Genomic DNA, 15,757 nt, shown 5'->3' with positions numbered 1-15,757 from the left:
CCATGCTAGCGCTTGTACTATCCTTCTCTGTCTCTTAGACAAGTTCCATGCTGGCGCTTATACTATCCTTCTCTGTCTCTGAGACCAGTTCCATGCTAGCGCTTGTACTATCCTTCTCTGTCTCTGAGACCAGTTCCATGCTAGCGCTTGTACTATCCTTCTGTCTCTGAGACAGATTCTGCCTCTCAGATGACACCTATTGCTGATGTAGTACTACGTTGGTTTGTTCATACTGCTGTCCACCAAGCATAGGAGGAAAACAGTGTCATTATTAAAACTTAAAGGTTGGGAGGGTTCTGTACTGGGTGGTTTTAATGAAGGAGTCTCAGATACATTGTGGATGTGTATCTTTACTGGCATTCCATATTTGGGTGAGAAGACACAGCTTTCAGAGTTGTCAGAGTTGTTCTCTCTGGAATCACACCCCCCTGTGTCAGTTTCTGTGTTACATATTTTCATTTGTTTCTCTCTGTCTTCCCCAGCAGTCTTTTATCCAATCTTATCCCAGCTCTCTTTATCTCTATCGATCAGTGACGGAGGCACTCCACCACAGCATGTTTTGTATCCAAAGTGTCCATGCGTCATAACTGCTACCTACATATGGGTTCTCCTACAAACACATGTCTCTTTCCCTCTCTGCCTCTCTGCCTCTCTCTCCCTCTCTCCCTCCCTCTCTGCCTCTCTCTCCCTCTCACCACACCCACCTGTCTCTCTCCCCCTCTCTGTCTCTCTCTCACCACACCCACCTGTCTCCCTCCCTCTCTCTCCCTCTCTGCCTCTTTCCACACCCACCTGTCTCCCTCCCTCTCTCCCTCTTTCCACACCCACCTGTCTCCCTCCCTCTCTCTGCCTCTGCCTCTCTCCACACCCACCTGTCTCCCTCTCTGCCGCTCTGCCTCTCTCCACACCCACATGTCTCCCTCCCTCCCTCTCTGCCTCTCTCCACACCCACTTGTCTCCCTCCCTCTCTCCCTCTCTGCCTCTGCCTCTCAGCCTCTATCCACACCCACCTGTCTCCCTCCCTCTCTCCCTGTCTCCCTCTCTGCCGCTCTGCCTCTCGCCACACCCACCTGTCTCTCTCCCTCTCCCTCTCTCCACCTGTCTCCCTCCCTCTCTGCCTCTCTCCACACCCACCTGTCCCCCTCCCCCCTCCCTCTCAGCCTCTATCCACACCCACCTGCCTCTATCCACACCCACCTGTCTCCCTCCCTCTCAGCCTCTCCTCTATCCACACCCACCTGTCCCCCTCCCTCCCTCTCTGCCTCTATCCACACCCACCTGTCTCCCTCCCTCTCTGCCTCTCTGCCTCTATCCACACCCACCTGTTTCCCTCTGTTACGCACGCCTCTATGAAGAGGGAACGCAACACCCTGCTACAACTAAACTCTCTGTGAAGCGAAAAAGGTATGGACTGTAGGTGCAAGTAAGAATGACAACAGGCAGAATGTGGTACCGTTTACAAGGACTTTATTCCTTTACACAGTAATATGGGGAAAAGGGGCTGGACGGAACCAAAGCAAAGAAAGTAAATCTCAAAGCCCCCCCCTCTCCTATTTTACCTGCCTACCCACTACTTACCTAATTTAGCACCACCTGGTGCCCTAACCAAAATACAAGGGGTGGTCCGCCCAGGTCTTACCTAGTGTGTCTAGACAGCGAATATGCTACGGGTATATGTATGCCCGCGGGCCTCTTGCCTAAGCACTCCCTAGGTGCCTTCCCCTTCCCCCCTGGGAACAAATGAAACAGAATATTAAACAATTTTAAACAAACTAAGAAACAAAAGGATGTCAAATAAGCTCTATCTGAGCAACAAACTCACAGAACATACCATTTTCCAACAAAATCAACCTCTATCACAATCAATCTCAGCAATCCCTACCTCCAGCAAAATCTCTACCTCCAAAAAGATGAGATCTCCCCCCTGAACAGAACACTGGCTTTTATATAGTGTCAGAAGGAATGGGTAATTGGAGACAGCTGCGTCTTGACGAGGGGGCGGGGTCAGCTCTCCAATTAGCCCTGGAGTCAATCAATCAGCTGCTTGAGGGATTTCAGGAAGCCATTTCCTGAAATAAACACATGCAAATACACAATCTACAACACATAATCTGGGGAACGTAACACCCTCCCTCTCTCCAGACCCACCTGTTTCCCTCCATCTCTCTAGACTCACCTGTTTCCCTCCCTCTCCAGACCCACCTGTTTCCCTCCCTCTCTCCAGCCCACCTGTTTCCCTCCATCTCTCCAGACCCACCTGGCGCCACACACCTGTAAACTCCATGCTCTTTTCTTCTTGAGTCACAAGGTTTTTGCCTCACTCCTGTTTTTAGGTCAAGGTGATAACGTATCACACACACACACACGCACACACACGCACACACACACACACACACACACACACACACACACACACACACACACACACACACACACACACACACACACACACACACACACACACACACACACACACACACACAGTCTCTTGGTTTGTTCCATTGTGGTTTCCCGTCTGTCCGTTAGAACGATGAGGTCTTCTGCTATAGCCTCTGTCCATTCTGTTTCCACAGCAACTGGGGTGTAATGGACCAAGGATGCATGCTGTGGACGAGAGTAGTCACTTCAATTAAATTGGGTGCTTTATACAGAAGTCAATTTGACCATAGTTTGTTCATCATTTATTTATAGGTATCGAGTTCTCACGTGTTTTCTGAAAAGCAAAAGTTTGCTTGTGCTGTGCAACTAGTCTATAACTTGACCTCTTGTCAAATGTGATGTCTACCACCCTCTATTGGATAAGTAAGGCAACTACACATCAATTTTACATCTCCATCACTCATATTGAGTGAATTATTTAGTAGTAGGTTACATCCACAGTGAGTAGAATGGCAGAAGCTTCTTTAGATGCAGGGCTGGTTACATCTGTCTGGTCCGACCATCAGGGGAGCAATAAGAGGAGCTGGGATTTTTACGAGAGCAGTCCAAGGTCAGAAACAGATTGTCAAGTCTGTTGTGTTGTCTTATATCAAACATAACAGGTCTATTATTCAGATTCATTCAGAGTGCATTTGAACATTTTATTCCAGATAGGCGGCCAAGAAGTGAATAAGATAATTTGTGACTTTAGACTAAACCACTCCCTCACTTACATTTGAACAGCCATGCTGCCCATTGGCTACTCATTGAGAACAGGTGCATTGTTCAGACTGAGGTCAGATGCAGAGTTACAGTCAGTGAACAGCTACACAACTAATGACAGTTCCCCTGTGAGAGCTGTGAAGAGACGAAGAAAGGAGAAAGAGAAGAGGAAGGAAGGAGAGGGGGAGGAGCTCTCTGCTTTCATATACAGAACTAAATGCAGAAGTGAGAGGTAGAGTGGAAAACGTATCTCAGACACCCAGAGAGAGAAAGAGAGAGAGAGAGAGAGAGAGGGGAAAGAGAAGCAGTCATGGCTCCTTGGATGAGGACCACCACGGAGCGGTATGGCGTAGGTAAGTAATCCACGCTCACCTGTGTAGGCCTCCATGTGTGTGTGTGTTTGCAGAAGGGTGATGGCCCTTCGCCCTTCCTTTCTCCATGACAGGATGTGGGCGGGTGTCAGCTAACAGACTCTAGCAGTATGACTCTGACAGTGTGACTATGTCTGCACAGTCATGAGGTAGAGATCACTGATAGACCTCTGTGTCGAGAGAAACAAAATGGCTGATTCAGACTTCATGACATGGCTGTCAGGAATCCCTTCACACATGATGGCAGTGGTTCACCTCGCGGACCTTTCCTAATCAGAAAGACTGATTCTATCACTGTCACTTTTCAGAAACATATTGCTCTTCAGAGCAGGGTTTCTAGTTGCTGCAGTAGTTCTACATGTATTAGAAACTGATGACGTGAGAAGGGGGAAGATGTTCCGGCTTTGTCCTTATCATGGGTAATCTCTTGATTGACCTGTTTGGCCTTAAAGAGCAGAGTGTTTGATATAGCTCAAACCTGACACAATATGCGAAATAATATTGAATATGAAAAGTAACGTGTATCATTGTGATCGTGTTAGATTGAAAACACAGGAAGTGCAGGAGGGAGGAAGTAGCATGAGGTTTCATAAATACAGCAACAGCACAGTAGTGTTCCTAACATCATGTGTACACAGACCTAGATAACACAGTGTACAACCATATTATTACTGATAAACAAGATATGTATATATACATATATATAGATATACATAGATATTGGACATAGAAAGAGGTCACACAATTCTTGACATAGTTGTGCAACAGTGGAGGCTGGTGGGAGGAGCTATAGGAGGACGGGCTCATTGTAATGTCTGGAATGGTGTAAATGGATCAAACATGAAACCATAGGTTTGACTCAGTTCCATTTATTCCATTCCCATCCTCCTATAGCTCCTCCCACCAGCCTCCTCTGTTGTACAAACATATATCATTTTTTCTTTATCTAATCTAAACATGAGGAACAAGCATATATAAATCTCATAATAATAGTGAAAAGACCTCGCCCCCCAACAAGCAAAAAAAACAAACATACTATCCTCTCCCTCCCCTGAACAATAAAGTCTGAGTGTTTTCTTGGGCTTAAGGGTGAAAACAAAAGGTAAGGAATAGGTTTCTGTTATGTTCTCTCTGTTTTAGGGTCTCTCTCTGCGGTACACTGTATGACCCTCTCGTCTCTCTGTGTCTCCCCTAGTAATGTGGAATTTCATTGGCCTTGGAGAGAAGCAGCTGTCTCTGGAGATTGGGGACACGGTCCACATCCAGGAGACCTGCGAAGGTAAGGGAGCTGACTGGGAATGTACTGGTTTTACCGGGAATAATGTGGGATGTAAACTGGGAATAATGTGGGATGTAAACTGGGAATAATATGGGATGTAAACTGAGAATCATGTGGGATGTAAACTGGGAATAATGTGGGATGTAAACTGGGAATAATATGGGATGTAAACTGAGAATCATGTGGGATGTAAACTGGGAATAATGTGGGATGTAAACTGGGAATAATATGGGATGTAAACTGAGAATAATGTGGGATGTAAACTGGGAATAATGTGGGATGTAAACTGGGAATAATGTGGGATGTAAACTGGGAATAATGTGGGATGTAAACTAGGAACAATATGGAATGTAAACTGAGAATAATGTGGGATGTAAACTGAGAATAATGTGGGATTTAAACTGGGAATAATGTAGGATGGAAACTGGGAAAATTGTGGGATGTAAACCAGGAATAATGTCTGAATGTACACTGGGAATAATGTGGGATGTAAACTGAAAATAATGTGGTATGGAACCTGAGAATAATGTGGGATTTAAACTGGGAATAATGTCTAAATGTAAACTGGGAATGATGTGGGATGTTAACTAGGAATAATGTCTGAATGTAAACTGGAATAGTGTGGAATGTATGCTGGGAATAATGTGGGATGTAAACTGGAATAGTGTGGGATGTAACCTGAGAACAATGTGCGGTGAAAACGTGGAATATTGTGTGATGGAACCTGGGAATAACATGGGATGGAAACTAGGTCTATTGCGGGATGTAAACTGGGAATGTAAACTGGAATATAAACTGGGATGTAAAACTGCGAATAATTTCTGGATATAAACTGGGAATAATATCTGGATGTAAACTCTGAATAATGTGGGATGGCAACTGAGTATAATGTGGAATGGAAAATGGGATTTAAACTGGGACTGGAAACTGGTATTAATGTGGAATGGAAACTGAGATTGATGTGGTATGTTGTGACTGTAACCTGTCCTGTGACTGTACCCTGTGTTGTGACCGTATAATGTGTTGTGACAGTATCCTGTGTTGTGACTGAATCATGTGTTGTGACTGTACCCTGTACTGTGACTGTACCCTATTTTTGTGACCGTATAATGTGTTGTGACAGTATCCTGTGTTGTGACTGAATCATGTGTTGTGACTTTACCCTGTGTTGTGACTGTACCCTGTGTTGTGACTGTACCCTGTGTTGTGACTGTACCCTGTGTTGTGACTGTACCCTGTGTTGTCACTGTACCCTGTGTTTTCACTGTACCCTGTGTTGTGACTGTACCCTGTGTTGCGACTATATCCTGTGTTGTGACTGTACCCTGTGTTGTCACTGTACCCTGTGTTTTCACTGTACCCTGTGTTGTGACTGTATCCTGTGTTGCGACTATATCCTGTGTTGTGACTGTATCCTGTGTTGTCAATGTACCCTGTGTTGTGACTGTACCCTGTGTTGTGACTTTACCCTGTGTTGTCACTGTACCCTGTGTTGTGACTGTATCTTGTGTTGTGACTTTACCCTGGGTTGTGACTGTACCCTGTGTTGTGACTGTATACTGTGTTGTGACTTTACCCTGCGTTGTGACTGTATACTGTGTTGTGACTGTACCCTGTGTTGTGACTGTACCCTGTGTTGTGACTTTACCCTGTGTTGTGACTGTATCCTGTGTTGTGACTGTACCCTGGGTTGTGACTGTACCCTGTGTTGTGACTGTATACTGTGTTGTGACTTTACCCTGCGTTGTGACTGTATACTGTGTTGTGACTGTACCCTGTGTTGTGACTGTATTCTGTCTTGTGACTCTACCCTGTTTTGTGACTGTACCCTGTGTTGTGACTGTACCCTGTGTTGTGACTGTATACTGTGTTGTGACTGTATCCTGTGTTGTGACTGTATTCTGTCTTGTGACTCTACCCTGTGTTGTGACTGTACCCTGTGTTGTGACTGTATACTGTGTTGTGACTTTACCCTGTGTTGTAACTGTATACTGTGTTGTGACTGTATACTGTGTTGTGACTGTACCCTGCGTTGTGACTGTATCATGTGTTGTGACTGTTTCCTGTTTTGTAACTGTACCCTGTGTTGTGACTGTATCCTGTTTTGTGACTGTACCCTGTGTTGTGACTGTACTCTATGTTGTGACTGTATCCTGTGTTGTGACTGTACCCTGTGTTGTCACTGTACCCTGTGTTGTGACTGTATCCTGTCTTGTGACTATATCCTGTGTTGTGACTGTATCCTTTGTTGTGACTGTACCCTGTGTTGTGACTGTACCCTGTGTTGTGACTTTATCCTGTGTTGTGACTTTACCCTGTGTTGTGACTGTATACTGTGTTGTGACTGTATCCTGTGTTGTGACTGTATTCTGTCTTGTGACTCTACCCTGTGTTGTGACTGTACCCTGTGTTGTGACTGTACTCTATGTTGTGACTGTATCATGTGTTTTGACTGTACCCTGTGTTGTGACTGTACCCTGTGTTGTGACTGTATCCTGTCTTGTGACTATATCCTGTGTTGTGACTGTATCCTTTGTTGTGACTGTACCCTGTGTTGTGACTGTACCCTGTGTTGTGACTTTATCCTGTGTTGTGACTTTACCCTGTGTTGTGACTGTATACTGTGTTGTGACTGTATCCTGTGTTGTGACTGTATTCTGTCTTGTGACTCTACCCTGTGTTGTGACTGTACCCTGTGTTGTGACTGTATACTGTGTTGTCACTTTACCCTGTGTTGTAACTGTATACTGTGTTGTGACTGTACCCTGTGTTGTGACTGTACCCTGTGTTTTGACTGTATACTGTGTTGTGACTTTCCCTGTGTTGTAACTGTATACTGTGTTGTGACTGTACCCTATGTTGTGACTGTATCCTGTGTTGTGACTGTATCCTGTGTTGTGACTGTATTCTGTCTTGTGACTGTACCCTGTGTTGTGACTGTATCCTGTGTTGTGAATGTATACTGTGTTGTGACTTTACCCTGTGTTGTAACTGTATACTGTGTTGTGACTGTATACTGTGTTGTGACTGTACCCTGCGTTGTGACTGTATCATGTGTTGTGACTTCATCCTGTGTTGTGACTTGATGCTGCTTTGTGACTGTATCCTATGCTGTGACTGTACCCTGTGTTGTGACTGTATACTGTGTTGTGACTGTACCCTGCGTTGTGACTGTATCATGTGTTGTGACTGTTTCCTGTTTTGTAACTGTACCCTGTGTTGTGACTGTATCCTGTGTTGTGACTGTATCCTGTGTTGTGACTGTATTCTGTCTTGTGACTCTACCCTGTGTTGTGACTGTACCCTGTGTTGTGACTGTATACTGTGTTGTGACTTTACCCTGTGTTGTAACTGTATACTGTGTTGTGACTGTATACTGTGTTGTGACTGTACCCTGCGTTGTGACTGTATCATGTGTTGTGACTGTTTCCTGTTTTGTAACTGTACCCTGTGTTGTGACTGTATCCTGTTTTGTGACTGTACCCTGTGTTGTGACTGTACTCTATGTTGTGACTGTATCCTGTGTTGTGACTGTACCCTGTGTTGTCACTGTACCCTTTGTTGTGACTGTATCATGTGTTTTGACTGTACCCTGTGTTGTGACTGTACCCTGTGTTGTGACTGTATCCTGTCTTGTGACTATATCCTGTGTTGTGACTGTATCCTTTGTTGTGACTGTACCATGTGTTGTGACTGTACCCTGTGTTGTGACTGTACCCTGTGTTGTGACTTTATCCTGTGTTGTGACTTTACCCTGTGTTGTGACTGTATACTGTGTTGTGACTGTATCCTGTGTTGTGACTGTATTCTGTCTTGTGACTCTACCCTGTGTTGTGACTGTACCCTGTGTTGTGACTGTATACTGTGTTGTGACTTTACCCTGTGTTGTAACTGTATACTGTGTTGTGACTGTACCCTGTGTTGTGACTGTACCCTGTGTTGCCACTGTACCCTGTGTTGTGACTGTACCCTGTGTTGTGACTGTACCCTGTGTTGTGACTCTACCCTGTGTTGTGACTGTACCCTGTGTTATGACTGTACCCTGTGTTGTCACTGTACCCTGTGTTGTGACTGTACCCTGTGTTGTGACTTTGACTGTTTCCCTGTGTTGTCACTGTACCCTGTGTTGTGACTGTATCCTGTGTTGTGACTTTACCCTGTGTTGTGACTGTATCCTGTGTTGCGACTATATCCTGTGTTGTGACTGTATCCTGTGTTGTGACTGTACCCTGTGTTGTCACTGTACCCTGTGTTGTGACTGTACCCTGTGTTGTGACTTTACCCTGTGTTGTCACTGTACCCTGTGTTGTGACTGTATCCTGTGTTGTGACTTTACCCTGTGTTGTGACTGTATCCTGTGTTGTGACTGTATCCTGTGCTGCGACTGTATCCTGTGTTGTGACTGTATCCTGTGTTGTGACTGTACCCTGTGTTGTCACTGTACCCTGGGTTGTGACTGTACCCTGTGTTGTGACTGTACCCTGTGTTGTCACTTTACCCTGTGTTGTGACTGTATCCTGTGTTGTGACTGTACCCTGTGTTGTGACTTTACCCTGTGTTTTCACTGTACCCTGTGTTGTGACTGTATCCTGTGTTGTCACTGTACCCTGTGTTGTGACTGTACCCTGTGTTGTCACTGTACCCTGTGTTGTCACTGTACCCTGTGTCGTGACTGTACCCTGTGTTGTCACTGTACCCTGTGTTGTGACTGTATCCTGTGTTGTGACCTTACCTTTTGTTGTGACTGTATCCTGTGTTGTCACTGTACCCTGTGTTGTCACTGTACCCTGTGTTGTGACTGTACCCTGTGTTGTCACTGTATCCTGTGTTGCGACTATATCCTGTGTTGTGACTGTATCCTATGTTGTGACTGTACCCTGTGTTGTCACTGTACCCTGTGTTGTGACTGTACCCTGTGTTGTGACTTTACCCTGTGTTGTCACTGTACCCTGTGTTGTGACTGTATCCTGTGTTTTGACTTTACCCTGTGTTGTGACTGTATCCTGTGTTGTGACTGTATCCTGTGCTGCGACTGTATCCTTTGTTGTGACTGTATCCTGTGTTGTGACTGTACCCTGTGTTGTCACTGTACCCTGGGTTGTGTCTGTACCCTGTGTTGTGACTGTATACTGTGTTGTGACTTTACCCTGCGTTGTGACTGTATACTGTGTTGTGACTGTACCCTGTGTTGTGACTGTATACTGTGTTGTGACTGTACCCTATGTCGTGACTGTATCCTGTGTTGTGACTGTATTCTGTCTTGTGACTCTACCCTGTGTTGTGACTGTACCCTGTGTTTTGACTGTATACTGTGTTGTGACTTTACCCTGTGTTGTAACTGTATACTGTGTTGTGACTGTATACTGTGTTGTGACTGTACCCTGCGTTGTGACTGTATCATGTGTTGTGACTGTTTCCTGTTTTGTAACTGTACCCTGTGTTGTGACTGTATCCTGTTTTGTGACTGTACCCTGTGTTGTGACTGTACTCTATGTTGTGACTGTATCCTGTGTTGTGACTGTACCCTGTGTTGTGACTGTACCCGGTGCTGTAACTTTATCCTGTGTTGTGACTTTATCCTGTGTTGTGACTGTATCCTGTTTTGTGACTGTATCCTATATTGTGACTGTACCCTGTGTTTTGCCTGTGCCCTCTGTTGTGACTTTATCCTGTTTTGTGACATTGTCCTATGTTGTGACTGTATCCTGTTTTGTGACTGTACCCTGTGTTGTGACTGTATCCTGTGTTGTGACTGTACCCTGTGATGTGACTGTATCCTTTGTTGTGACTGTACCCTGTGTTGTGACTGTACCCTGTGGTGTGACTTTATCCTGTGTTGTGACTTTATCCCGCGTTGTGACTGTGTCCTGTTTTGTGACTGTACCCTGTGTTGTGACTGTATCCTGTGTTGTGACTGTACCCTGTGATGTGACTGTATCCTGTTTTGTGACTGTATCCTATATTGTGTCTGTGCCCTTTGTTGTGCCTGTTCCCTGGGTTGTGACTGTAAACTGTGTTGTGACTGTATCCTGTGTTGTGACTGTACCCTGTGTTTTGACTGTACCCTGTGTTGTGACTGTATCCTTTGTTGTGACTGTACCCTGTGTTGTGACTGTACCCTGTGTTGTGACTGTACCCTGTGGTGTGACTTTATCCTGTGTTGTGACTTTATCCTGTGTTATGACTGTATCCTGTTTCGTGACTGTATCCTGTTTTGTGACTGTATCCTATATTGTGTCTGTACCCTGTGTTGTGCCTGTTCCCTGTGTTGTGACTTTATCCTGTTTTGTGACATTGTCCTATGTTGTGACTGTATCCTGTTTCGTGACTGTATCCTGTTTTGTGACTGTATCCTATATTGTGTCTGTACCCTGTGTTGTGCCTGTTCCCTGTGTTGTGACTTTATCCTGTTTTGTGACATTGTCCTATGTTGTGACTGTATCCTGTTTTGTGACTGTACCCTGTGTTGTGACTGTATCCTGTGTTGTGACTGTACCCTGTGTTTTGACTGTACCCTGTGTTGTGACTGTATCCTGTGTTGTGACTGTTTCCTGTTTTGTAACTGTACCCTGTGTTGTGACTGTACCCTGTGTTGTGACTGTAAACTGTGTTGTGACTGTATCCTGTGTTGTGACTGTACCCTGTGTTTTGACTGTACCCTGTGTTGTGACTGTATCCTGTGTTGTGACTGTTTCCTGTTTTGTGACTGTATCCTGTTTTGTGACTGTACCCTGTGTTGTGACTGTACTCTATGTTGTGACTGTATCCTGTGTTGTGACTGTACCCTGTGTTGTGACTGTACCCGGTGGTGTGACTTTATCCTGTGTTGTGACTTTATCCTGTGTTGTGACTGTATCCTGTTTTGTGACTGTATCCTATATTGTGACTGTACCCTGTGTTTTGCCTGTTACCTGTATTGTGACTTTATCCTGTTTTGTGACATTGTCCTATGTTGTGACTGTACCCTGTGTTGTGACTGTATCCTGTCTTGTGACTATATCCTGTGTTGTGACTGTATCCTTTGTTGTGACTGTACCCTGTGTTGTGACTGTACCCTGTGTTGTGACTGTACCCTGTGTTGTGACTGTACCCTGTGGTGTGACTTTATCCTGTGTTGTGACTTTATCCTGTGTTGTGACTTTATCCTGTGTTGTGACTGTATCCTGTTTTGTGACTGTATCCTATATTGTGACTGTACCCTGTGTTTTGCCTGTTACCTGTATTGTGACTTTATCCTGTTTTGTGACATTGTCCTATGTTGTGACTGTACCCTGTGTTGTGACTGTATCCTGTCTTGTGACTATATCCTGTGTTGTGACTGTACCCTGTGTTGTGACTGTACCCTGTGTTGTGACTGTACCCTGTGGTGTGACTGTACCCTGTGGTGTGACTTTATCCTGTGTTGTGACTTTATCCTGTGTTATGACTGTATCCTGTTTCGTGACTGTATCCTGTTTTGTGACTGTACCCTGTGTTGTGACTGTATCCTGTGTTGTGACTGTACCCTGTGTTGTGACTGTATCCTGTGTTGTGACTGTACCCTGTGTTTTGACTGTACCCTATGTTGTGACTGTACCCTGTGTTGTGACTGTACCCTGTGTTGTGACTGTACCCTTTGGTGTGACTTTATCCTGTGTTGTGACTTCATCCTGTGTTGTGACTTGATGCTGCTTTGTGACTGTATCCTATGCTGTGACTGTACCCTGTGTTGTGACTGTATATTGTGTTTTGACTGTACCCTGTGTTGTGACTGTAACCTGCGTTGTGACTGTATCCTGTGTTGTGACTTTACCCTGTGTTGTGACTGTACCCTGTGTTGTGACTGTATCATGTGTTTTGACTGTACCCTGTGGTGTGACTATATCCTGTGTTGTGACTGTATCCTTTGTTGTGACTGTACCCTGTGTTGTGACTGTACCCTGTGTTGTGACTGTATCATGTGTTTTGACTGTATGCTGTCTTGTGACTATATCCTGTGTTGTGACTATATCCTGTGTTGTGACTGTATCCTTTGTTGTGACTGTACCCTGTGTTGTGACTTTATTCTGTGTTGTGACTGTATTCTGTCTTGTGACTGTATCCTGTGTTGTGACTGTACCCTGTGATGTGTCTGTATCCTGTGTTTGACTGTACCCTGTGTTGTGACTGTACCCTGTTTTCTCTGGTTGCAGGCTGGTATAAAGGCTACCTGGTCAGGAACAATGATCGACAGGTAAGACACAGCTGGTCAATTGATGACAGGATAGTTTGTTTGGATTTGAACAAAGTATCTCTCTACATACTCTCTCTCCATCCCCTCTACCTCCCCCACTCTTCTCTCCTTCACTCTCTACCTCCCTACCTCTGCTCTCCCTCCTTCTCTACCTGCCTCCCTCCTCTCTCTCCTCTCTCTATCTACCTCTCTCTCCTCTCTCCCCTCTCTCTATCTACCCCTCTCTCCTCTCTCCCCCTCTCTCCTTTTTCTATCTACCTCTCTCCATCTACCTCTCTCTCCTCTCTCCCTCTCTTTATCTACCTCTCTCTCCTCTCTCCCTCTCTCTATCTACCTCTCTCTATCTCCCTCTCTCTCCTCTCTCCCCTCTCTCTATCTACCCTCTCTCCTCTCTCCCCTCTCTCTATCTACCTCTCTCCCCTTTTTCTATCTACCACTCTCCATCTACCTCTCTCTCCTCTCTCTACCTCTCTCCATCTACCTCTCTCTCCCTCTCCCCTCTCTCTATCTACCTCTCTCCATCTACCTCTCTCTATCTACCTCTCTCCATCTACCTCTCTCTCCTCTCTACCTCTCTCCATCTACCTCTCTCTCCTCTCTCCCCTCTCTCTATCTACCTCTCTCCATCTACCTCTCTCTATCTACCTCTCTCCCTCTCTACCTGCCTCCCTCCTCTATCTCCTCTCTCCCTCCATATATTCAGGGCGCGTTCCCATCCAGCATTGTGCAGCTGAGGAAGGTCATCATTGAAAAGCGAGGGTGAGTGATGTGTGTGTGTGTGTGTGTGTGTGTGTGTGTGTGTGTGTGTGTGTGTGTGTGTGTGTGTGTGCGTGCGTGCGTGTGCGCGTGCGTGTCAGTAATATGTGGTATTTCTTCCACAGGGATCAGGAGGTGGTGTTGTCAGCAGAGATGCCCCTAGTGAAGGAGGTGACCACCACTCTGAGGGAGTGGGGAAGCATCTGGAAACAGCTCTACGTGGTAAACACTCCACACTTTGTGTGTGTGTGTGTGTTTGGTATATGTGTAAGTGCACGTGTGTGTGTAACAAGGTCTCTCTCTCCCTAGGCCAATAAGAAGAACCGTGTGGTGCAGGTCCAAGGGCTGATGTGGGATTTGATGGAATGGCGTTCCCAGCTCTTGTCTGGCACGTTGCCTAGCGACGAGTTCAAGGAGCTCAAGCAGAAAGTCACCTCCAAGATCGACTATGGCAACAAGTATGGCCCATAAAACCCCTACTGAATCACTGAAATAGATCATTCTCATTTGAGGAACTCCATCTCTGTATCTGGCCGAGGGAGAAATCTTTCTCTCTCTTCCATAATCTCCTCCTCCTCCTCCTCCCCCTTCCTCTCCTCCAGGATCTTGGAGTTGGACCTGGTGGTGCGGGATGTGAACGGGAACATGCTGGACCCGGAAAACGCCAGCGTGATTAGCCTGTTCCGAGCCCACCAAGACGCTACCACCAAGATCAACGAACGCATTAAAGAGGAACAGGTCAGACAGAGAGTAAGAGAGGAACAAAGACAGCTAACAGAACGTGGTTGACAGGGCTAACAGGGTTGAAATTGGGAGAATAGTGACTGGAGTAAGATTGAGAGAGTTGACAGAGTAATGGAAAGAAGACAATGGTCATGCACTGTATTTTAGGAGTGTAGCCTTCTCTCCCTCTCTCTCTCTCTCTCACACACACTCTCTCTCTCTCTCTCTCTCGCTCTCTCTCTCTCTCTTCTGTAGTCCAACATTCAGACGGACCACTCAGTAATCTCGGCCCGGATCCAGTCCTCTCCCACTCACAGCCTCTATGTCTTTGTCCGGAACTTTGTCTGTCGGATCGGAGAGGATTCTGAACTCTTCATGTCCCTCTACGACCCCAACAAGCAGACCATCATCAGGTCTCTTTTTAAACATCCCTCTATGCTGCTCTCTTTTTTACATCTCTGCTTCGTTCATCCTGCCTTTCTCTCTCTCCTCAGCCCTCTCCGACTTCTCTTTCTCCTCTTCTCCACATCTCCCTGTTTCTCTCTCTCTCCTCAGCCCTCTCCCACTTCTCTTTCTCCTCTTCTCCACATCTCCGTTTCTCTCTCTCTCCTCAGCCCTCTCCGACTTCTCTTTCTCCTCTTCTCCACATCTCCCTGTTTCTCTCTCTCTCCTCAGCCCTCTCCGACTTCTCTTTCTCCTCTTCTCCACATTTCCCTGTTTCTCTCTCTCTCCTCAGCCCTCTCCCACTTCTCTTTCTCCTCTTCTCCACATCTCTCTGTTTCTCTCTCTCTCCTCAGCTCTCTCCGACTTCTCTTTCTCCTCTTCTCCACATCTCTCTGTTTCTCTCTCTCTCCTCAGCCCTCTCCGACTTCTCTTTCTCCTCTTCTCCACATCTCCCTGTTTCTCTCTCTCTCCTCAGCCCTCTCCCACTTCTCTTTCTCCTCTTCTCCACATCTCCGTTTCTCTCTCTCTCCTCAGCCCTCTCCGACTTCTCTTTCTCCTCTTCTCCACATCTCCCTGTTTCTCTCTCTCTCCTCAGCTCTCTCCGACTTCTCTTTCTCCTCTTCTCCACATCTCTCCTCAGCTTTCTTCTCTTTCTCCTCCTCCACAGCTCCTCTATCCGACTTCTCTTTCTCCTCTTCTCCACATCTCTCTGTTTCTCTCTCTCTCCTCAGCCCTCTCCCACTTCTCTTTCTCCTCTTCTCCACATTTCCCTGTTTCTCTCTCTCTCCTCAGCTCTCTCCGACTTCTCTTTCTCCTCTTCTCCACATCTCT

General features: G+C 46.0%; 1 protein-coding gene across 1 annotated transcript in view; it reads left to right on the top strand.

Moving 5' to 3' along the window:
- Positions 1-3,342: 3,342 nt before the first annotated feature.
- The window catches only part of LOC112238187 (dedicator of cytokinesis protein 2), a 167,746-nt gene continuing 155,331 nt past the window's right edge, over positions 3,343-15,757 (top strand). The window contains exons 1-8 of the mRNA XM_042325806.1: positions 3,343-3,494; positions 4,708-4,791; positions 12,963-13,003; positions 13,707-13,762; positions 13,885-13,981; positions 14,069-14,217; positions 14,362-14,497; positions 14,738-14,895. Of these exons, the coding sequence (XP_042181740.1) occupies positions 3,452-3,494; positions 4,708-4,791; positions 12,963-13,003; positions 13,707-13,762; positions 13,885-13,981; positions 14,069-14,217; positions 14,362-14,497; positions 14,738-14,895 (764 nt within the window). The 5' untranslated portion in view covers positions 3,343-3,451. The remainder of the gene's footprint in view (positions 3,495-4,707; positions 4,792-12,962; positions 13,004-13,706; positions 13,763-13,884; positions 13,982-14,068; positions 14,218-14,361; positions 14,498-14,737; positions 14,896-15,757) is intronic.

This window comes from Oncorhynchus tshawytscha, linkage group LG08, assembly GCF_018296145.1.
Source record: "Oncorhynchus tshawytscha isolate Ot180627B linkage group LG08, Otsh_v2.0, whole genome shotgun sequence".
Taxonomy (NCBI): Eukaryota; Metazoa; Chordata; class Actinopteri; order Salmoniformes; family Salmonidae; genus Oncorhynchus; species Oncorhynchus tshawytscha.
This window is presented reverse-complemented; position numbering and strand designations above follow the sequence as displayed.